The sequence below is a fragment of the Canis lupus genome, chromosome 1 (assembly GCF_048164855.1).
Source record: "Canis lupus baileyi chromosome 1, mCanLup2.hap1, whole genome shotgun sequence".
Lineage (NCBI taxonomy): Eukaryota > Metazoa > Chordata > Mammalia > Carnivora > Canidae > Canis > Canis lupus.
The window spans coordinates 115,034,186-115,056,902 of record NC_132838.1 but is presented as its reverse complement, the minus strand read 5'-3'; the positions used below and the strand labels follow the sequence as shown (position 1 = coordinate 115,056,902).

Here is a 22,717-nt window from a genome sequence, read left to right as displayed (position 1 = left end):
ATGACCGGAGCCAAAGGCAGATGCTCAACCACCGAGCCACCCAGGCGTCCCTTAAAATTTTTTTTAAAATTTTTTATTTATTTATGATAGTCACAGAGAGAGAGAGAGAGAGAGAGAGAGAGAGAGAGAGAGGCAGAGACACAGGCAGAGGGAGAAGCAGGCTCCATGCAGGGAGCCTGACGTGGGATTCGATCCCGGGTCTCCAGGATCGCGCCCTGGTCCAAAGGCAGGCGCTAAACCGCTGCGCCACCCAGGGATCCCTAAATTTTTTTTTTTAAGAAATGAATTAGCAAATCCAAGAAAGGCAAGGAAGAGAGGGCCTGGGACTCCTGTGGTGAATCACCCTGTTTTCCCCAGGGGATGCTCTCCCTGGTCCTGAACTGTATTGACCGCCTAAATGTCTACACAACTGCTGCCCACTTTGCGGAATTTGCAGGGGAGGAGGCAGCCGAGTCCTGGAAAGAGATTGTGAACCTGCTCTATGAACTCCTGGGTAAGGCGCCCCATCCTGACTTCCCCTAGGGCCCCCAGAATCTCAGTCCCATTGGGTCTAACCCCCTCTTTCCACCCTCAGCCTCCCTGATCCGTGGCAATCGTAGCAATTGTGCCCTCTTCTCCACCAACCTGGACTGGCTGGTCAGCAAGCTGGATAGGCTGGAGGCCTCGTCTGGTAGGAGAACCCAAGGGGAGGGGATGGGGACTGGGGCGGGGGGGGCCACATTCCCCTCACCTGTCACTCTGCCATCTGCACAGGGATCCTGGAGGTGCTGTACTGTGTCCTGATTGAGAGTCCTGAGGTGCTGAACATCATCCAAGAGAACCACATCAAGTCCATCATCTCCCTCCTGGACAAGCACGGGAGGAACCACAAGGTTGGCCCCCCCACCCCGACCTCTCATCCCCTAAACTCTGAATCCTGACTTTTCCACATGCCCTGGAATGCTCCACTTTGCTCCCCAATCTTATCTCTTACCTGGACTCCTCTCCACACGCTTCCATCTCAACACGAGATGTAAGTTTAAGACAGTTCTTAATGGATTCTGGGCCACAGCTGTGCTTCATTAGATCTCTGAAATATTTTTTTAAATTTCTAATTTTGTAGCATTGAGGTGGGCTGTGTCTATACTCTCCAGTTTGCCACAGGGTCCTACCCGTCCCCAGTGCATGATTTCTGACCACCTCACACATGTATGTTAACCACTTGTCCCCCTGCTGACCCAAAATCTTCTCTTGACCCCCATGCTCTCCCTAACCAACCCTTTCTCTCCTCCCTCTGACCCCTCGCCTCCTCCTCCAGTCTCTCCTTTCTTACACTGCTGGTGCCTTATCTCAGCTCCTGTGACCTCTAGCCTGACCTTTCCTTTTGACCCTTGACCTTCCTCCGTGAGCCTTGACCTCCCACTTTCACCACCTCCTCACAGTCAAAAATCTCCATCTCCCATCCTGGCAAGTTATCCTTAACTTCTGGTTTCCCACGGTAGGCCAGCCATAAACTCCCTGCCCTGGTGCTCTCGCAACCTGACCTCTGACCTTGACTTCCAGGTGCTGGACGTGCTGTGTTCCCTGTGTGTGTGCAATGGTGTGGCCGTGCGCTCCAACCAAGATCTCATTACTGAGAACTTGCTCCCTGGCCGTGAGCTTCTGCTGCAAACAAACCTCATCAACTATGTCACCAGGTCTGACCCCTAAACTCTGACCCCAGCCCAGCCTTACCCTGACCACAGATCTCAGAACCTCTCAACCCTTTCCCAGACTCAGAGACTCCACATTCAGGTGGATGTCCCTTCCAATGTCTGCCACCCTAGGACTCAACACTTGGTCCTCACAGATGTCCACTCTTGCCCCAGCTCACCCCTGGCTCCCACTCCTCTTGTCTTCTCTCCTGCTCCATTTCTGCCTCTGTCTGTTCCTCTATCTCTTTTTGTCTGTCTCTGTTTCTGTCTGTGTCTGTCTCTATTTCTTCTCCATTTCTTTTTTCTATCTCTCATTCATCTGTCTTGTTTCTGTTTTTTTGTTTTGTTTCTGGGTTTTTTTAGAGACAGAGAGTGGCAGGGAGAGATGGAGAGAGAGAGAGAGAATCTTAAGCAGGCTCCATGCCCAGTGCAGAATCCAACACGAGGCTCAATCTCACAACCCTGAGATCATGACTTGAACCGAAATGAAGAGTCAGACACTCAACAAATTGAGCTACTCAGACGCTCCTCTGTTCTTTTTTTTTTTTAAGATTTTATTTCTAGGGGCGTCTGGGTGGCTCAGTCGGTTAAACATCTGCCTTCAGCTCAGGTCATGATCTTCGGGTCATGGGATTGAGCCCCGCATCAGGCTCCCTACTGAGCAGGGAGTTTGTTTCTCCCTCTCCCTGGGCCTCTCCTTCTGCTCATGCTCTCTCTCAAATAAATAAATAAACAAAATCTTAAAAAAAAAAAAGATTTTATTTCTAAGTAATCTCTACATCTCATGTGGGGCTTAAACTCAAAACCCTGAGATTAAGAGTCACAAGCTCTACTGACTGAGCCAGCCAGCCACCCCTCATCTCTCTCTCTCTTTTTTTTGTCTCTTTCTGTCTTTGTCTCTGCTTTCTCTCTGTCTCCATGTCTCTGCCTTCTGTTTTTCCTGTGTATATCTCTCCTCCTCTTTCTCTCTTTCCCACCTTCACCCCTGTGACAACCTGGCTCTGTTCCCACCTCTCCCTCACTTGCTCTCCTGTCCTGTCTCTCCTGCAGCATCCGCCCCAACATCTTTGTGGGCCGAGCAGAGGGCTCCACGCAATACGGCAAATGGTACTTTGAGGTGATGGTGGACGAGGTGGCTCCATTCCTGACAGCTCAGGCCACCCACCTGCGGGTGGGCTGGGCCCTCACTGAGGGCTACAGCCCCTACCCAGGGGGCGGCGAGGGCTGGGGCGGCAATGGGGTCGGCGACGACCTCTATTCCTACGGCTTTGATGGGCTGCATCTCTGGACAGGTACCTGGACCCTTCCGGGGGCTTTCATCCTTGACTATTGTCCCCAAAGTTTTCAAGACTCTCACCACGTATCTTGGGGTTGTTGGGATCTTGATCCCCAGAATAGGCCAACTTTTGACACTTTACTCCTAATTTCCCAAGATTCGAACCCTAAAGCTTCCAGAATCTTGGCCTTAACTCATTTCCTCATAGGCTCCTGAACTCTGACCCCAGGAGATGTACGATTTCTGGCCCTAGATATCCTAGAAAACTTCCCAGATTTTTATGACTTCTGATCTTTGACTTCTTACCCCAAAGGTTCAGAGAGAACTCTAACTCCAGAATAACTTTAATCTCTGACCCCACAGCTCTCAAGATCCTAGCCTTGGGGGAAATTTGACCTTCTCACTAATCTCAGAGCTTCAGGGTCCTCCATAGGAACATTTGACCTTAGGGTTGCTAGGATCTAGATCCCATAGGATCTTCTAATATCTGCCTCTTGTCTCTTGAGACCATTGGTCTCTGACCAATGAGGTCTTGAGACCTCTGACTTCTGACCCCTCCCTAATGACCCCAATGCAGGACACGTGGCACGCCTGGTGACTTCCCCAGGACAGCACCTCCTGGCCCCTGAGGACGTGGTCAGCTGCTGCCTGGACCTCAGTGTACCGTCCATCTCCTTCCGCATCAATGGCTGTCCTGTGCAGGGTGTCTTTGAGGCCTTCAACCTGGATGGGCTCTTCTTCCCTGTTGTCAGCTTCTCAGCTGGTGTCAAGTGAGGACTTGCCCTTGCCCCATTGCCAGGCCCCAGACCTGCAACTGTTCCAAGACAGCTTCCCTAGTCACAACATGACTTCCTGTAAGGCCAGGATCTATAGCCTGCCCTCAAGACTGACTGGTCAGATCCATATGTGAAGGTCCCAGTGATCTCTATGTGGTCTCAGACACTTTAGTGTCCTCCCAATGACCCGGACCCTTCTAGTGACCTCAGCTTCTTCCCAACCCCATATCCTTTCAGTGACCTTCAAGTGTCCCCCAAGTTGCACAATGACCTCAGAGCCCCAGACTCTCCCATTTAATTCCCAAATGACTCTTCAATGACTCTACGCCATTCCAGTGACTGCCAAATGACTCCAGAAGTGACAGCTGTCTTCCAGTAACCCTAGACCCTCCCAATGACCCCCAGATAATTTTGGACTCTCCCAGTGACTTCAAGCTCTTAACAGCTCTCATGACTCCAGCAACTCCCAGTAATCTTCCAATTGCTCTATAATCCCCCCATGACCACAATCCCTCATTGAACCCAATTATTTCAAAGACCTCTCAATAGCTCAGTCTTTTCCTAATGATCCCAAGCTCTATGAAGGGCTCCTCAGTGGCCATTCAGTGGTGATTAGGGTTATTTCATAGTTACATTGGATTCTCAGTCATTTCCAAATGACCTTCTTGGTCTCCCAGAAACCTTCTGATATCCCCCAAATACTCTGTTGAGCCAGGGTCTCTTCCAGTGGACCTTCCCATGACCTTGCATTAACTGCTCAATGACCCCACACTTTCTTTTTTTGATTCTCCAGTGATTCTCATTGACCTCAGACATTCTCTTTGACATTATACTTTCCTTTATGACCCTAAATGACTTCCATGACTCTATGACTGCCCAGTGATTTTTCCCAGAACTTTCCATTGATTCCAGGGTAGCTCCCTTACCCCCACAGAACGTAGATTCTCCCTGTAATGTGTCCCACCAGTGACCCCACTCTCCCACTTAGGGTGCGGTTCCTCCTTGGTGGCCGCCATGGTGAATTCAAGTTCCTCCCTCCACCTGGCTATGCCCCATGTCATGAGGCTGTGCTCCCTCGAGAACGACTTCATCTGGAGCCCATCAAGGAGTATCGGCGGGAGGGGCCTCGGGGGCCCCACCTGGTGGGCCCCAGCCGCTGCCTCTCGCACACCGACTTTGTGCCCTGCCCTGTGGACACTGTCCAGGTAGTGCCTGCTCTACAAGGGTTTCCTGGTGAGGCAGACCCCCTTAGGAGCCAGGGAGACTGGGAACTGAGCTGGAAGTTGGGAACCTTGTTGTTTAACAGATGGGGAAACTGAGGCAGAGTGGAAGCAAAGAACTCTTAAGGCAGAATCCCAGTTTCCAAGAGCCCTCAGTATAGCCCCCTAAAGAGAAGACGATTATTGTCCCAAATTACAGTTGAGGAAAGTGAAGCCCAGAGAAGTAACCAACCTGTGCTAGCCACAGTCGCTGATTCCAAAGCTGGAGATCTTTTCCACTAGTTTCTTGGCATCTCTTCCATCTGGGCCTTCCCATGCCTCCTGTCCCAACCTGAGCTCCCCACCATCCCACTCAGACATGTCCCTATCAGAGACCATAGAAATCATGTTCAGGAGCCTGATCTTGAAAGTCTGATTTTGAGTGTGTTATAGTAGGCATGTGGCCTCACTCTTCTGGGCCTCAATTTGGTCATTTGTGAGGAAAGGGATAATACACCTGGATAGAGCCTACCTGGGAGTGCGGTCCCAAAGGTTAGATGAATTAATATCTGTGGAGTGCTCAGCCCAGTCCCAAGTAAGTAGTAAGTACTCAGTACAGTTCTTATTATCGGGAGCATTAGTGATATTATTGCACAGTGAATTACCATCCCCTTGTAGCCAAGCCAGAGCCTGGGCTTCCTTCTGGATGTCTCCCTCCCACTGTTCCCAGCTTGTCAGCCTCATGGGCTGTCTACCTGGCCTATTGGACATGCCCCCCTGCCTCCTCTCTTCCCCATGGCCTGCCCTGATCCAAACTATCATTATCTCTTCTCTGAAGAACCCTAACGATGTAAATATTTATTAGGCACCTACTGTGTGCCAGGCATTGACATAAACTATGTAAGATTTAGGAGTTTATCTAGGTTATATCACTGAATCCTTATGAGGTAAGTATTGTTTGGATCCTCACTGTACAAAGAAGGAAAGACTCATCCATTCATTCAGCAACCACTTCCCGAGCATCCCCTCCAGGCCTGGCTCTGGACTGGGATGGGCAAGGCTGGGAAAGTGAGGCAGCCTTAGGCCCTGGCCTCCTGGAGCAACCAGTCCACAGGGAAATATAGTCCCACTCCCAGATAATTCCTTAATTCTATGATTCTAAAACCTTACTCAGCAGGGTGTCAACTCTGCAGTCAGGGTGAGGTGATGAGGAGCAGGGCTCAGAATAGGAGAAAAGGTCTGGGGGAACTGTCTAGGGCTCATACATGTTCTTTGAAAGAAGGGTCACAGGCTGGAAGGAATGCAGGGACCTCACGAACGTTCCTTACCCTCAGATTGTCCTGCCTCCCCATCTGGAGCGCATCCGGGAGAAGCTGGCAGAGAACATCCATGAACTCTGGGCGCTGACTCGCATTGAGCAGGGCTGGACCTACGGCCCGGTGAGGGGCTGCCTGCAGCGTGAAGGCGTTCGGCTAGACCTGCTGTTGGTGGAATGAGCAGGGAGGGGCCAGTGGTTGGGGGAAGGGACTTTAGGGCACCAGGGTGTCCTTGGGTTTCCTGTGGCAGAACTAAGGGCAGGAGGTCAGGGGTCATAGCCTAGGAGTGTTGGGGGGAAGGACGGGGACCCTGAGGGGTTGACACTGGGTTTCTCCAGGTTCGGGATGACAATAAGAGGCTGCACCCATGTCTTGTGGACTTCCACAGCCTACCGGAGCCCGAGAGGAATTACAACCTGCAGATGTCGGGGGAGACGCTCAAGTGAGGAGGGTACCGGGGAACAGGGGCCAGGGTCTGACTGCTGGTGAGGAGGAGGGCAAGGAGAGGCAGGGATCGTGAGGCAGAGACTGACAGAGGACGAGAGAGAGAGACAGAGGCATAAAGAGGGCTGGTCAGTAAGAGAGAGAAAGACGTGGAATCAGGGAAAGATGGACACAGTCAAAGAGATATAGAGACAAAGAAGCAGGGAGAGACAGGAGTCAGAGAGACAGAGACCAAGACAGAGAGATGGGGACAGACCCCCAGAAAGCTAGAGCAAGAGACATGGAGGGCCAACAGGGGCCAGGGTAGGAGGGAGGCCGGGCTCAGGGAGAGGAGGCCAGTGGCTGGGAGGCCATGTGGGGTGACCCTGTCCCCCCCACCCCAGGACTCTGCTGGCGCTGGGTTGCCACGTGGGCATGGCGGATGAGAAGGCAGAGGACAACCTGAAGAAGACCAAACTCCCCAAGACGTGAGTGTGGGTGGCCCCAGTCCCCTCTGGGGAGTAGAGTAGGTGGCTGGGGATGAAATGGTGAGGGCTGGGCAGTTGAGGGAGTCTTGTAGGGAGGCTGAGGTCAGAGATAAACGGGCCACAGGGTGAAGGTCATAGGACCAGGGTGTCAGGGCTCTGAAGTCAGTGGGGAGTGTCCTGGGGAGGTGTCAAGATTGCAAAGGTGGGAGTTCCAGAGGGATGATGGGTATGAGTCGAAACCCAAGGCCAGGGTCAGCCATGGGATCAGGGAAAATGAGGGAACAGAGGTAATATCTCCAAGTCAGAGGCAGAGGGTCAATGGAAAGAGATGATAGGTTGTTGGAAGTCCTAAGTAAGGGACCCTAAAATTATAGGTGAGCGATCAGAGGTCCTGGGGATAGGGGCCAGGGTTCAGAGCTCAAGGACTCCAAAGCCAAGAGGTTGAAGGAATAGGGTCCTGAGGTCAGAGGTAAGAAACCTCAAAGCTAGAAGTGAGAGGTCAGAGTTCCAGGGTTGAATATGAGTCTACCGAAATCACAATGCAGGGGTCAGAGAGGCCAGAGGTCAGTGAAGCAAAAGGCCTTGCTGGGGTCACAGGATTCTGCTTTAAGAGGCCAAGTATCTCAAAGCTTCTTCAGGGGAGTCATGGAACCCCGATGTCAGAGGTCAAAGGTCAGAAATTCCAAAACTCGGAGCTGAGGGTCACAGGACCCTGGGAGCAAGGATCAGAAGTCAGAGATCCCATTGTGCAGAGCCCAGCAGTGGGGGCGAGGGTCTCCCCTCACCAAGCTCTGCCACGCCCACAGGTACATGATGAGCAATGGGTACAAGCCGGCGCCGCTAGACCTGAGCCACGTGCGGCTGACGCCGGCGCAGATGACGCTGGTGGACCGGCTGGCAGAGAACGGGCACAACGTGTGGGCACGAGACCGCGTGGCCCAGGGCTGGAGCTACAGCGCCGTGCAGGACATCCCAGCACGCCGAAACCCTCGCCTTGTGCCCTACCGCCTGCTGGACGAGGCCACCAAGCGCAGCAACCGGGACAGCCTCTGCCAGGCCGTGCGCACGCTGCTGGGCTACGGCTACAACATTGAGCCGCCTGACCAGGAGCCCAGTGAGCACTAGCCCTGATCCCCGGCTCGGCTTCCAGACCCCCAGCTGTGACCCCTAACCCCTAACCTCTGGATTATAGCGACAGACAACACGGAGCCACCCACCGACCAAGCACTCAGGGGGCCTCTACCCCTACCCGTAACCTGACCCCTGACCTGTATCTAACTCCCAAGCCCAGCCTCCATTGGCCACCCTCCCCCTGGTCCCCAGCCTTCAGTTTCTCTGCCGCTGACCCCAACCCCGATTTCCGTCCTCTACCTGAGCCTGACTCTGCCACTCTCTCCCAGGTCCTGCTCTCAACCCTTGAATTTAAACATCGACCCTAATCTTGACCCTTAACCCTAGACCATAACGGTGACTGAGCTGCTTTTCTGTCTCTGTTAGCATCTCTTCTCTGAGGCTCTGCCTGCTAAGGAGATGGTGGGTGGTCGGGAGTGGGCAGGGAGGGGAGTCTCTCTTCGTAGGTCCTCCCCACCTCGCTGACTAGTCTGAGATTCCTCAGCTCATCTCCTGTGACACCATGAAATCATCCCTCTTCCCCCAGCACCCCCCCGCCCCAGATCCCAACCTCTCAGTACTCCCCATCCAGCCCCTGACCCTGCCTGGCCCCCATTTGTAGGTCAGGTGGAGAGCCAGTCTCGCTGGGACCGGGTGCGCATCTTCCGGGCGGAGAAGTCCTACACGGTGCAGAGCGGCCGCTGGTACTTTGAGTTTGAAGCAGTCACCACCGGGGAGATGCGAGTGGGCTGGGCGAGGCCCGAGCTGCGGCCCGACGTGGAGCTGGGAGCTGATGAGCTGGCCTATGTCTTCAATGGGCACCGCGTGGGTACCTCCCTGGGCTCCATTCTGCGAGGCCCTGGGGTCCCTCACACAGCTTGCACACTGTCTGTGCCCCACTGTCACTCATCCCGGAGTCTGCCCTACTACTCATTCATCCATCATCCATCCATCTATCCACCCATCCCACCCTCCCTCCCTCTCTCCCTGCCCATGCGTATATCTTTTTTTTTTTTTAAATAAAGATGTATTTAGTTATTTGAGAGAGAGAGAGAAAAAGAGAGAGAGAGCACAAACAGGGCGAGGGGCAGAGGGAGAGGGACAAGCAGACTCCCTGCTAAGCAGGAAGCCCAATATAGGGCCCCGTCCCAGGACCCTGAGATCATGACCTGAGCCAAAGTCAGATGCTTAATCAACGGAGCCACCTAGACACCCTTGTCCATGCATATATCTATCCATCATCCATCTCTCTATCCAGCCATCCTTCTGTTCATCCATTCATCTACCCACAGATCCAACTATCCATCCATCCATCTACTCATCTGCCAGATAATCACTTAACCATCCACATTTCCATCTGTTTGTTCATTTATTTGTTAGTTCAGCCTTTCACTTATTTGTAATTTCATTTATTTATTGAATCATTTAATGCATGAATCCATCAATTCATTTACCCACCCACCCACCTGTCCGTTCATCCACCTGCCCTCTTATCCATCCATCATTCTGTCTATCCTTTCTTCCTTCCCTGTATCAACCCATGTAGACTCAATTTCCATCCATTCCATTTTTCCATCCAGCCATATACCCTGCTTCCCATCCATCCATCTCATTACCCGTTTATCTATTCTGGGGGCATATGGGTATATATGAATCTGTAGAGGGAGCACTGGCAGGTTCATTTTTCCTTTCCAGCCCTCCCGTCCCGCCCCCAACTCCCCACTACCATTTTGGTGGTCTGTATAACCCCAGCCCCAGCCATGGGAACAGTACAGAACTCAGGCAGAAGAGATGGGATACAGAGATCATTGGGAAGCATGAGAGCCTATCCCTTATATTCCAAGGATCATGTATACAGATGTGGAAAAAGATGGGGGACCTTGTGGGAGTGACCCCTCTTCTGACCCCCACGCCCTGAACCCGATGCCTTGTATATGTATCTTTACATGTCTCTCCTTGCTTCTGTATATCTCTGTCTCTCTATGTGTCTCTGCCATGTCACATCTTCCCCTCGCCTCTTCACAGGGCCAGCGCTGGCACTTGGGCAGTGAACCATTTGGGCGTCCGTGGCAGTCAGGTGATGTCGTGGGCTGCATGATCGACCTCACAGAGAACACCATTATCTTCACCCTCAATGGCGAGGTCCTCATGTCCGATTCAGGCTCTGAGACGGCCTTCCGGGAAATCGAGGTTGGGGATGGTGAGGACTGGCCTCATGGCCCATTTCTGGTTTTCTTTCATCTCACCTGACCTTACACTACATCCCTAGCCTTGTGCTTTTCCATCCCTTCCTTCCACGGTACCTCCTCCCCTCCAGCCCCTGCCCTGCCTACCTGTCTTCACCTCTGCCCATCCATCCCCTCCCACCAGGCTTCCTGCCTGTCTGCAGCTTGGGACCCGGCCAGGTGGGTCATCTGAACCTGGGCCAGGACGTGAGCTCCCTGCGGTTCTTTGCCATCTGTGGCCTCCAGGAAGGTTTTGAGCCTTTCGCCATCAACATGCAGCGCCCAGTCACCACCTGGTTCAGCAAAAGCCTTCCGCAATTTGAGGCTGTGCCCCTTGAGCACCCCCACTATGAGGTGAGGACTGACCCCACTCAGTACCTACTGATCTGCTTCCAAACCTCATTCTTCCCGCAGTTCTCTTCCCCAAATTTCTCCTTTCCTTCCGTGTTAGCCCGTGAACAGTGTAGAAGGGCATATCAGGACAGTAGTTCCCAGGGCTGCCTTGTAGGGTGTAATGTCAGTAAACCACAACCTGTCTGACCTCCAGGTTGCCTTGCTTATTAAGTGGGGAAGGGAAAAAAGAGGAGCTGGGTTACGAGACCCCAGTGGAAATTTCCAGTCCTTAGCACTAGCTCATCTTACAGCAAGGTTTAAAGACGTATAAAGCTCTTGGTACATTTTGGCACCATCCTTACTAATTGCTATCCGCATACACATATTTTTTTTAGTTTGTTTTTAGCAGCTCTTCATTAATTTCAGTATTCTAACTCTTAGGCTCTAATGTCTTTTCTTTTTTTAAAAAAATATTTTATTTATTTATTCTTGAGAGACAGAGAGAGAGAGAGAGGAGAGAGAGGCAGAGACACAGGCAGAGGGAGGAGCAGACTCCAGGCAGGGAGCCCAACGTGGGACTCCATCCCCAGACTCCAGGATTATGCCCTGGGCCGAAGGCAGCGCTAAACCGCTGAGCCACCTGGGCTGCCCTCTAGTGTCTTTTCTTTACCAGGGCTAAACTTAGCATCAGATGCTGACCATAAAAAAGACCAAAGTTATAGTCCTTTTCTCAACCTGGAAAGAACCTGAATCCTACATGCTTGAGCTTCAGCGGGTTCTTCAGAAGCAGCTAGACCTGGGTTGGCCTCTTATCTGCCCTTTGGCCTTGGGCATGTGACTATTTCCTCCTCAGCCTGTGTTCCCATCCATGGCATTGTTCACATCTCCTCACATAATCCTTCTTCCTCTCTCTCTCTTATGAATCATTTGGCTAAGTTGGAGACATCATGCCTGTTTTTTAATCTATGTAAACTCTGTATCTAACACGGGGTTCAAACTCATGACCCTGAGATCAACAATCACATACTCTACCGATTGAGCCAGCCAGGTGCCCCCATCATGCTTCTTTATCCCTAAACATTTCAATGTGCATTTCCTCAGAACAGGCTATACTTTTAATGAAAATCTGGAAATTTAACACTAATACATACTATTACCTAATTCATAATCTATATTCAAATTTTATTAGTTGTGGTGATCATGTGAATTTTATTTTTCTGGTCCAGGATCCAATCCAGGATTACATGTTGCATTTAGTTGTTGTGTCTCTTCCTTCTTCTTCTTCTTCTCCTTCTCCTTCTCCTTCTCCTTCTCCTTCTCCTTCTTCTTCTTCTTCTAAGATTTTATTTATTTATTTATTTGAGAAAGAGAGAGATAAGCATGAGCAAATTGGGCAGGCACAGAGGGGGAAGGAGAGAGACAAGCAGACTCCACACTGAGCATGGAGCTCTATCTCACGACTCTGAGATCACAACCTGAGCAGAAACCAAGAGTCAGATGCTTAACCAACTGAGCTACCAAGGCGCCCCATGTCTCTTTATTCTTTATTTTTTCCTTTTTTTATTTTTTCTTTTATTTTTTTTATTTATTTATGATAGTCACACAGAGAGAGAGAGAGAGAGAGGCAGAGACACAGGCAGAGGGAGAAGCAGGCTCCATGCACCGGGAGCCCGACGTGGGACTCGATCCTGGGTCTCCAGGATCGCGCCCTGGGCCAAAAGCAGGCACCAAACCGCTGCGCCACCCAAGGATCCCTTTATTTTTTTCTTTATTCTTTAATGTAGAATGTTCCGAGTCTGTCTTTGTCTTTCATGCCATTACCCTTTTTGAAGAGTACAGACCAGTTATTTTGCAGAATCTCTCTCATTTTGGTTTGTCGGGTGTCTCCTCAGGATTAGGTACAGGTCACATGTATTTGGCAGGAATACCAGGAGGTTGTGTCCTGCTTGATGCAGGATATCAGAAGGCACATAATGTTGCTGTGTCTTATTACCAACTATGTTAATTTTGACTCGCTAAGATGAAGTCTACCAATTTTCCCTACTGTAAATTATTAGTTTTCTCTTTGTAATTAAACAATAATTTGTGGAGAGGCATTTCAAGACTAGGTGAGACTGGATGGGTTTTAAGCAGGGGAATGTCTGATTTAGATCTGAGTTTTGGAAAGGTCCCCATTGAGAGTGGATTATAGGGGGTGACAACAGAGGCAGAAAGACCAGAGAGGTGCCAGGGGCTGGAGAGGCTGGTGAAACAGAGGCGAACCTCCTAATTCCTGCTACTGCCAGATGTGTTCTCAACCCAAAGAACAGAATACTAGACAGTGGTGAGAATGAATAGACTGACTTGCGCACAACTACGTGGGTGAATCTCACAGACATAATGCGGAGTTAAAGGAGCCAGAGAGAAAAGAGCCCATCCTGTGATTTTGTATTCATAAAAAGTTCAAGAACAGGCACAGCTAATCTGTGATGTGTTCAATCACATGGTGGCTCCGTGGGTACTGGGTTTAGGACCAATAGCCTGGCCTGCCTGCCTGGCTCAGCTTTCCTGCTCCCCCTTAGGTGGCCCGCGTGGACGGCACCGTGGATACCCCGCCTTGCCTGCGCCTGAGCCACCGTACCTGGGGCTCCCAGAACAGTCTCGTGGAGATGCTCTTTCTCCGGCTCAGCCTTCCAGTCCAGTTCCACCAGCACTTCCGGTGCACTGCAGGAGCCACCCCCCTGGCTCCTCCTGGCCTGCAGCCCCCAGCTGAGGATGAGGCCAGGGCAGCAGAACCCGACCCCGACTATGAAAACCTGCGGCGTTCAGCGGGGCGCTGGGGCGAGGCTGAGGGGGGCAAAGAAGGAAATGCCAAGGAGGGGGCACCCGGGGGCAATGCCCAGGCTGGGGTGGAGGCCCAGCCTGTCAGGGTGGAGAACGAGAAGGATGCTACCACAGAGAAGAACAAGAAGAGAGGGTGAGTCAAGGATGGGGCCAGGGTGGGTTTAGGGAACCCCAATAATGTAAAAAACCTGATTGTGTCCCACAGGGCCCCCATATACGTTTAGCGGAGTCAGAATGCTAAGGGAGCCTATTATGCCTCAAGTGAATCCCATTATCTCCCGGGATGCTCTCATTTCCCTGAGAATGTAAAACTGGGGTACACCACTATATCTATGGGGGACTCTACTCTCCTTGGGGTACCTAGTAGGCCCCAAAGCATTCACCCAATGGACTTTGTTGTCTATAGACACTAAAGTGGACAGACATTAAAGTGTCTTGAGAGAGTTGACTGTACCCCAAGGCATCCCAGTGAACACCACTCATCTTCTAAATTGGGATCATTTCTGTGTCTCAAATGTGCCCCCCAAAAGCTAATTTCAAAGGAGACCCTCAAAAAGGCATTAAACCTGACTTGAAACTAAAAATGCTTACCCCCTACTAGGGCAGTGTTTTTCAGCGGGATATTCTGAATATTCTGAATATTCTGAATATTCTCAGCACCAAGAGTTCTGTGGCTCTTGGCGGATGTTTGGAAATGATGAATGATTTGGGTTATCACAGTTTGTTGGGGAGGTGCTGCTGCTACTGAGGGAGTCCAGAGATTCTAAAGGCTTTCAGTGTATAAGGCAGCACCGCATGATGAAGGATTATCCTCTCCTAAATGCCTTTAGCACCCATATGAGAAATGCAGCTGTGGGGGGACCATGTGCCCCCAAAGGAGCCTCCATGTTCCCAGAAGCACCTTTAAATTTGGGCATCTGCAAGCACAGAGCACAGCATCCCTAGGAGGGATTATGCTGATGCAGTTGGGAATTTTATCCCTCTAGAGGCAAGGGCTTGGGTATTAGAAATGAGATGTATTTAGGATGGATGTGGGAATCATGAATGTTGTGGTGGACAGGGCTGGGGGGCTGGGCTTGACAGCTGGTTCTCACAGTAGCCTCTCCTCCCCATCACCAGGTTCTTATTCAAGGCCAAGAAGGCGGCCATGATGACGCAGCCACCTGCCACTCCCACTCTGCCCCGCCTCCCTCGAGAGGTGGTGCCCGCAGACAACCGTGATGACCCTGAGATCATCCTCAACACCACCACGGTGTGAACCTGGGACCCTCAACCGAGACCCCTCAGATTTCCAAATTTCATGCTGCAGTCCCTCGTAATTGCCCTTACCTGGGGACACCCCAATATACACTGAAGACCACAAAACAGAGCACATACTGATTTAGTCCTTTGAAACCCTAAGTTCATAGAGCTAGGGGACCTGAAAATTGCAGGAACACAATGAAGTATAAGGCACACTGATAAAACTCCTAGGGATCCTAGAATACGGAGGGTATACCAGTGTAGACTTGGGACCTTCATATTTGGGTTTACCCATATAAACTCAGTACCCCCAAATTTAATAGCTTTCTGGTATATTCTTGGGAACCAACATTTACAATTATCGCAGTAGAGTTTGGGGTTTCCCAAATCTGGAATGTTTTCTGAGACAGAGAGCCTCATGGTTAGGATTATGGGCCACCTGGATGCTAAGTGGGTAAGTCACTTCACTGTTCTATGCCTTCTCCTTTATGGAAGTCTTACGGTTTTCCCGTCTGTAAAATGGGGATACAAATTGTACCCTCTTGATGGTGATTATAAATTAATTTGTGAATTATTTGTTAGTTATTATTTGTTGATAACTTTATAATTTGGAGAGGGATCCAAATTTGGGGGTATCACAAATAGTCCCGGAGCATTCCCGAGTCTGAATATATAGTAGACACAGAAATAGAGACACATAGACCTGGGGTGTGTATGTCTCAAATCCAGTAATTTTTTGTTGAACTTCAAGGGGACTCTGTGAATCTAGAGAGACCAACTTAAGAGTCCCAAGGAAGCCCTGTGTCCCCCACCTTCTGGGCTGACCATTGGTCCCCCTCTGCCTCTCCAGTACTATTACTCTGTGAGGATCTTCGCTGGCCAGGAGCCCAGCTGCGTGTGGGTGGGCTGGGTCACCCCTGACTACCATCAGCACGACATGAACTTCGACCTCAGCAAGGTCCGGGCAGTGACGGTGACCATGGGAGACGAACAAGGCAACGTCCACAGCAGGTGCCAGGGAAGGGTGGGAACCACGGGAGGTGAGAGGTCAGCGCTGGGCCCCCGGCTCAACAGCTTCTCTCCCCCTCTACTTCTCTCCTCTCCCTATTTACTTCCCTTCTTTGGGTTTTTCCTCCTCTTTGGTTTCCTCCTCTTTGGTCTTTTCCATTTTGTCTTCCTTCTTCCTCTCACTCTGCCCTTTCTACGTTACCTCCTGTCTCTGTTCTCTCTTCCTGCTCCCCTTCCCTCTCTTCCTCCCAGAATCCCCAGCCAACTTCTAAGAACTCTTGCTCTGAGGAGCTTGGGGTGTTGGCACTTGGGTGTGCAGGTGATGGGGGGCTTGGGGATGGAGCTCTGAAGTCACGGTATTCTGGGAGTTTGGGGAAGGGAGCATCCAGGGTCCAGAGCACCTTGGCTAAGGCGCCATGCACTGACCGCCCCTGTTTCCTCCAGCCTCAAGTGCAGCAACTGCTACATGGTGTGGGGCGGGGACTTCGTGAGCTCCGGACAGCAGGGCCGGATCAGCCACACAGACCTTGTCATTGGCTGCCTGGTGGACTTGGCCACTGGTCTGATGACCTTTACTGCCAATGGCAAGGAGAGCAACACCTTTTTCCAGGTGAGTCCAGCCCTCAGCAACTTAGCAATAGTGTCCTCATGTCCCAGGATGCTGGGAAGACCCTTCCCAACCCCCCACTGAGGACAGACCCCAGAGAGACAGGACAAAAACAGCTCCTAGCCTGTCCTCAGGGAAGTCCCTGGGAGACCACTTAGTTAACTGTCCACTGAACTGACACCCAGAAAAGAGGAGACAGAGCACTGTCTTGACCTTGGAGAAGGGTCCACAGTCCCTCTTGGTCCAGGTGACACCTACTGCCAACTTTTCACCAATCAGGGAACACCCTACGATGAAACCTAGGGTGGGCTTTTCTTTCTTGATATTTTATTATGAAAGGTGTCAAACATACTACAAAAATAAATCTTTTATAAAGAATATTTTATTTATTTATTCATGAGAGATACAGAGATAGGCAGAGACATAGGCAGAGGGAGAAGCAGGCTCCCTATGGGGAGCCCAATGCAGGACTTGATCCCAGGACCTCGGGATCATGCCCAAGCCAAAGGCAGCTGCTCAACCACTGAGCCACCCAGGTGTCCCAACACAAAACAAAATTAAAGAAATCGTACAGTGAATGCCCATATACCCACTGGCTTCATCACAAGAACCTACCACTCACACTGGCTTTATCACGTATTTATCCACTTATCCATCCATTAATGCGTCTAACTTGGAATTTATAAAACTTTATTTTAAATGGAGAATTTAAAAATATGCAAAAATAGTGTCTTGGACCTCTATGTCCCCACGCTCTAGCTTCTACTATTACAGCTGATCCTGCTTCATATTTACCCTCCACGGCCACTGGATGATTTTGAAGGAGACCCCAAATATCATATGTTTTCATTTCTTTTCAATTTGTATCTCTACAAAAATAGGGATTATTTTAAAAAGCATAACCAGGGGTGCCTGGGTGGCTCAGTGGTTGAGTGTCTGCCTTGGGCTCAGATCATGATCCCAGGGTCCTGGGATCGAGTCCTGCATCAGGCCCCCCCACAGGGAGCCTGCTTCTTCCTCTGCCTATGTCTCTGCCTCTTTGTGTCTCTCATGAATAAGTAAAATCTTTAAAAAATGATAATAAATAAACACAAAATAAAAACATAACCAACTATACCATTTATATCTTTTTAAAAAAACCCAATAATTCCTAATTAATTAATCAAATATTTAGTCCATGTTCACTTCTCTGGTTGTTTCAAAAAATGTCTTTTTCCCATTTGTTCATTTGAATTGGAATCCATTAAGGTCATGTATTTTAGTTGGTCGCTATGCCCCTTGAGTCTCTCCTACGTAGATTTCCCTTCTCTCTCTTCTCTGAAATGTGTTTGCTGAAACCAGGCTGCCTGTCCTGAAAAGTTTGCTTCTCAAAGTCCTGGACCAGCAGGATCTGCGTCACCTGGGGGGTTGTTAGAAATGAGGAATCTCAGGCTTCCCCCTAGACCTGCCCAATGCGAATCCAAAACTTAATCCTGGGGAATTCGTGTGTCTTCTCAGCCTGCGTCTGGTTGACGCATCCCCCATGGTGTTGTTTTAACGTTTTCCTCTGTCCCCTGTATTTCCTATCAACTGGCAGCCAGAGGTGCAGTTAGGTTCAGGTTTGGCAAGATGGCTTCACAGATGATGGTGTTTGTGGTGATAGAGGCTGGGTGGGTCCACTGCGGAGATCAGAGGGGCTGGAGGGACAGTGCAGTCAGAAGACCTTCCTGAGTTTTGAAGAATGAGTGGTATTGCCACTTGAACACAAGTGGCATTCCAGGTGGAAGGCATGATTTGCACAATGACCTGGAAGATACGTTGCCACCGAGGGAGCTGGAGGAGGTTGGTGTATCTGGATCAGAGGTGGTGCAGCCCACGAGCAACCTCGGTGCCTGACTTTGGATCTGTAGACACCAGGAGGATCAGGCTGGGGCAATCGACCCCAGAGTTCAGGAGCCAGAGTCATCATCACCTCCAGTTCACCCTCTTCCTCACCCTGGCCTCTTCTCCCTTGCCAGGTGGAGCCCAACACCAAGCTGTTTCCTGCTGTCTTCGTCCTGCCCACCCACCAGAATGTCATCCAGTTTGAGTTGGGGAAGCAGAAGGTAGGAGTACAGTGATGGGGCAGGCTGAGGCAGTAGGCGTGGGGGGTCAGGCTGGCAGAGTGGCTGAAAAGTGGGGCAATCCGGGAGGTCTCCCTGGAAGCAGAGTGGCAGGACAGAGAGGGCTGGGAATCCTGACCCGTGCACACCTCCGTGCCCCCAGAACATCATGCCGCTGTCAGCTGCCATGTTTCTGAGTGAGCGCAAGAACCCGGCCCCACAGTGCCCGCCTCGGCTGGAGGTGCAGATGCTGATGCCCGTCTCCTGGAGCCGTATGCCCAACCACTTCCTGCAGGTGGAGACACGACGTGCGGGCGAGCGGCTCGGCTGGGCCGTGCAGTGCCAGGAGCCACTGACCATGATGGCTTTGCACATCCCTGAGGAGAACCGGTCAGGGCCAGCCCGGGCTCATGGGGGTGGGATGGGTGTTGCAAGTCTTCTGGGGTCTGGAACCCATTCAGTGCCCCCCTCCATCAGTACCCCAAGGCTCCAGACAGCACCCCAGTGGGCCCCAGACCTACCTCAGGGAACCCTGACTCAGCTCGGGCATCCCCAGATAAGAATCCAGGGGACTCCAGACCCACCCAGAAGGCCTTGGGTCTGTCTTTGGGACCTCCAGGGACCCCAGACCTAACCCACAGGGCTCCAAGCCCATCTCAAGGAGCCCAGATCCACGAGAAGCCACACAGACTCTAGGAGCCTCAACTACACCTCAGAAGGACACGGACATTACTCAGAGAGGCCTGAATGCACCCCAGGGTGTCTTGGGCACACCCCGGGAGACTGAATGTATCCCTTGGGGATCTCAAACCCCGTCCAGGGGACCCAGACACAATCAGGGTACAGATGGGTTCATGTGTATGGCATGAATGCTCTTAGGTACCCTGAACAGACTCCAATCCCAGACAAACCAGGAGGCTCTGATATGCTTCATCTGTCCTTTATTCATTCGTTTAACAGATAGCTCTGGGCTCTTCCTGTGTGACCAGCAGCATTCTATTTTTTTTAAGATTCTAATTTATTTATTCATGAGATCCAGAGAGGCAGAGACACAGGCAGAGAGAGAAGCAGTCTCCCTGCAAGGAGCCTCATGTGGGACTCAATCCTGGATCCCAGGATCATGCCCTGATCAAAAGGCAGACGCGCAACCGCTAAGTCACCCAAGCGTCCCAACCAGCAGCATTCTAGGCGGGAAACACCAAACCCTTGTGAACGGACATTCTAGCGATGCCCACATATAACTCAGGGGCTCAGACGTGTCCGAGAGGACTCAGACCATCCCTGGGGAATCCCAGATGCACTCACTCATTCTATCTATCTATCTATCTATCTATCTATCTATCTATCTATCATCTGTCTAGTATTTATTGAGCACTTACTATGCTAAGTCCTGTTTAGGTGATGGGGATATAGCAAAAAAAACAAAAACAAAAACAAACAAACAAAAAAAAACAAAAGGCAGAAATGTCCTACACTGGTGGGATTACATTTTAGTCCTATTCAAACATAGCCAGGTTACTCAAGCCTGCCAGAGGGAGGTTCAATCCCAATCTGGGGATCCCAGACATATCTTCCGGTCACCAGATCTCCTCCACAGGCTCTCAGATACCCCAGAGTATCAGACCATCCCAAGGATCCCAGATACATCCCAAGTAGCTCCCAGACCACTTAGGGACTTCCAGAACTATTAAAAGATTCCTAGACCCAGCTGCGCAGACCTCACAGAACCTTGCCCAGCAGCACACTGGGATTCCCTGCTGGGGCGGCCGACGCTCACCTTAGCATTTCTTTGCCTGTCTGTGGTCTGTGCCCGTCTCCCTCCTCCTCTGTGGGCTCTGTGCCTGTCCGTGGCCCCCCTCCGCCGCAGGTGCATGGACATCCTGGAGCTGTCGGAGCGCCTGGACCTGCAGCGGTTCCACTCTCACACCCTCTGCCTCTACCGCGCGGTGTGCGCGCTGGGCAACAACCGCGTGGCGCATGCTCTGTGCAGCCACGTGGACCAGGCGCAGCTGCTGCACGCGCTGGAGGACGCGCACCTGCCGGGCCCGCTGCGGGCGGGCTACTACGACCTCCTCATCAGCATCCACCTCGAAAGTGCCTGCCGCAGCCGCCGCTCCATGCTCTCCGAGTACATCGTGCCCCTCACGCAGGAGACCCGCGCCATCACTCTCTTCCCACCCGGGAAAAGCGCGGAAAACGGCCCCCGCCGCCACGGCCTGCCTGGCGTTGGCGTCACCACCTCCCTGCGGCCCCCACACCACTTCTCGCCGCCCTGTTTCGTGGCTGCCCTGCCGGCTGCTGGGGTGACGGAAGCTCCGGCCCGCCTCAGCCCCAGCATCCCTCTGGAGGCCCTGCGGGATAAAGCACTGAGGATGCTGGGGGAGGCCGTGCGAGATGGGGGGCAGCACGCACGCGACCCCGTCGGGGGCTCTGTGGAGTTCCAGTTTGTGCCCGTGCTCAAGCTTGTGTCCACCCTGCTGGTAATGGTTTCCTCCTGCTTCCCTCTGTCCCTTTCTTCTTCCGCATTCCAAATCCTCTATCCATCTGTCTGTCCCCCTCTCATTTGTGTATCTAACCACCCATCTGTCTCTCCATCCTCTACCTTTCAGTTTATCCTTCTATCGTCTACTCATCCTTCATTCACTTTTCCTCCCATCCATTCATCTGTCTTCTATTAATCTGTTTGTTAATCTTTTCTCCCTCCTTTACATTCATCTAGACAACCAACCATCATTCGTTTATCAATCCATCCATCCTCCACCCACCTTCCCATCCACCCATCTAAATTTTTTTTTATTTATTTATGATAGTCACAGAGAGAGAGAGAGAGAGAGAGGCAGAGACATAGGCAGAGGGAGAAGCAGGCTCCATGCACCGGGAGCCCGACGTGGGATTCGATCCCGGGTCTCCAGGATCGCGCCCTGGGCCAAAGGCAGGCGCCAAACCGCTGCGCCACCCAGGGATCCCCCATCCACCCATCTATTCATTCAGATACCCCCATCTTCCCATCCACAAGTCCACCCATTTACTTATATTTCCATTCTCTGCCCATGTATCTATCCATCCATCCATGTATCCAATTTTCTTTTCTTTAGATTTTATTTATTTATATAAATATTTTATTTATTTATTCATGAGAAACAGAGAGAGAGATAGAGAGGCAGAGACATAGGCAGAGAGAGAGGCAGGTTCCATGCAGGGAACCTGGCTGAAGGCAGGCGCTCAACCGCTGAGTCACCCAGGCGTCCCATATTTTATTTATTTATTCACGAGAGGGACCCCTGGGTGGCGCAGCGGTTTGGCGCCTGCCTTTGGCCCAGGGCGTGATCCTGGAGACCCGGGATCGAATCCCACGTCGGGCTCCCGGTGCATGGAGCCTGCTTCTCCCTCTGCCTGTGTCTCTGCGCCTCTCTCTCTGTGACTATCATAAATAAATAAAAATTAAAAAAAAAAAAGATTTATTCACGAGAGACACAGAGAGAGGCAGAGACACAGGCAGAGGGAGAAGCAGGCTCCCTAAGGGGAGCGGGCCTTGACCCCAGGACCCCGGGATTTCGACCTGAGCCAAAGGCAAATGCTCAGCCACTGAGCCACCCAGGTTTCCCCCTCCATCTATCCAATTTTCAATCTAGTTGTCCATTCATCCTTCCATTTACTCATACTCGAGTACATCCTCTGTTCCATCTATTCATTTATCCACCTATTCATTTATTTATTAAGCTATCTCTCCTTTCATACATCCAGTTATCATCCTCCTTGCACCTGTGCATTCATTCATCCACACATCCATCCACCCACCCATCTACAGATTCATCTGTTCCTTCATCTTCCGCCTACCTATCTGTCCACCAATGCATGTCTCAGTTCATATATATATACATTCATCCACCTACCCACAAATCTATCCAACCATCTACACCCATTCATCCACCCACCATCCACTCATTCTTCATCCTTTACTGCATGTACCCTTTATTCACATACTCATCTAATGACTCACCCACATAGCCATCCATCCAAATTTTCATGCACAAACCTACCCACCCGTCCATCATCCAACCATCCCACCCTACCCCCTACTTCTTTGCCTATTTATCTATTTACCCATTCATTCATTTACATACTCATGCACCTATC

The 22,717-nt window shown here is 51.2% G+C and overlaps 1 protein-coding gene across 1 annotated transcript in view; it reads left to right on the top strand.

The window, feature by feature from the left end:
• The window catches only part of RYR1 (ryanodine receptor 1), a 117,620-nt gene that overhangs the window by 16,803 nt on the left and 78,100 nt on the right, over window positions 1-22,717 (top strand). The window contains exons 14-34 of the mRNA XM_072779013.1: window positions 358-493; window positions 575-670; window positions 754-872; window positions 1,543-1,676; window positions 2,724-2,965; window positions 3,527-3,719; window positions 4,714-4,930; window positions 6,259-6,363; window positions 6,579-6,682; window positions 7,068-7,151; window positions 7,958-8,265; window positions 8,884-9,086; window positions 10,287-10,461; window positions 10,632-10,840; window positions 13,381-13,775; window positions 14,762-14,894; window positions 15,735-15,895; window positions 16,337-16,502; window positions 18,497-18,583; window positions 18,744-18,970; window positions 20,448-21,060. Of these exons, the coding sequence (XP_072635114.1) occupies window positions 358-493; window positions 575-670; window positions 754-872; window positions 1,543-1,676; window positions 2,724-2,965; window positions 3,527-3,719; window positions 4,714-4,930; window positions 6,259-6,363; window positions 6,579-6,682; window positions 7,068-7,151; window positions 7,958-8,265; window positions 8,884-9,086; window positions 10,287-10,461; window positions 10,632-10,840; window positions 13,381-13,775; window positions 14,762-14,894; window positions 15,735-15,895; window positions 16,337-16,502; window positions 18,497-18,583; window positions 18,744-18,970; window positions 20,448-21,060 (4,107 nt within the window). The remainder of the gene's footprint in view (window positions 1-357; window positions 494-574; window positions 671-753; window positions 873-1,542; window positions 1,677-2,723; window positions 2,966-3,526; window positions 3,720-4,713; window positions 4,931-6,258; window positions 6,364-6,578; window positions 6,683-7,067; window positions 7,152-7,957; window positions 8,266-8,883; window positions 9,087-10,286; window positions 10,462-10,631; window positions 10,841-13,380; window positions 13,776-14,761; window positions 14,895-15,734; window positions 15,896-16,336; window positions 16,503-18,496; window positions 18,584-18,743; window positions 18,971-20,447; window positions 21,061-22,717) is intronic.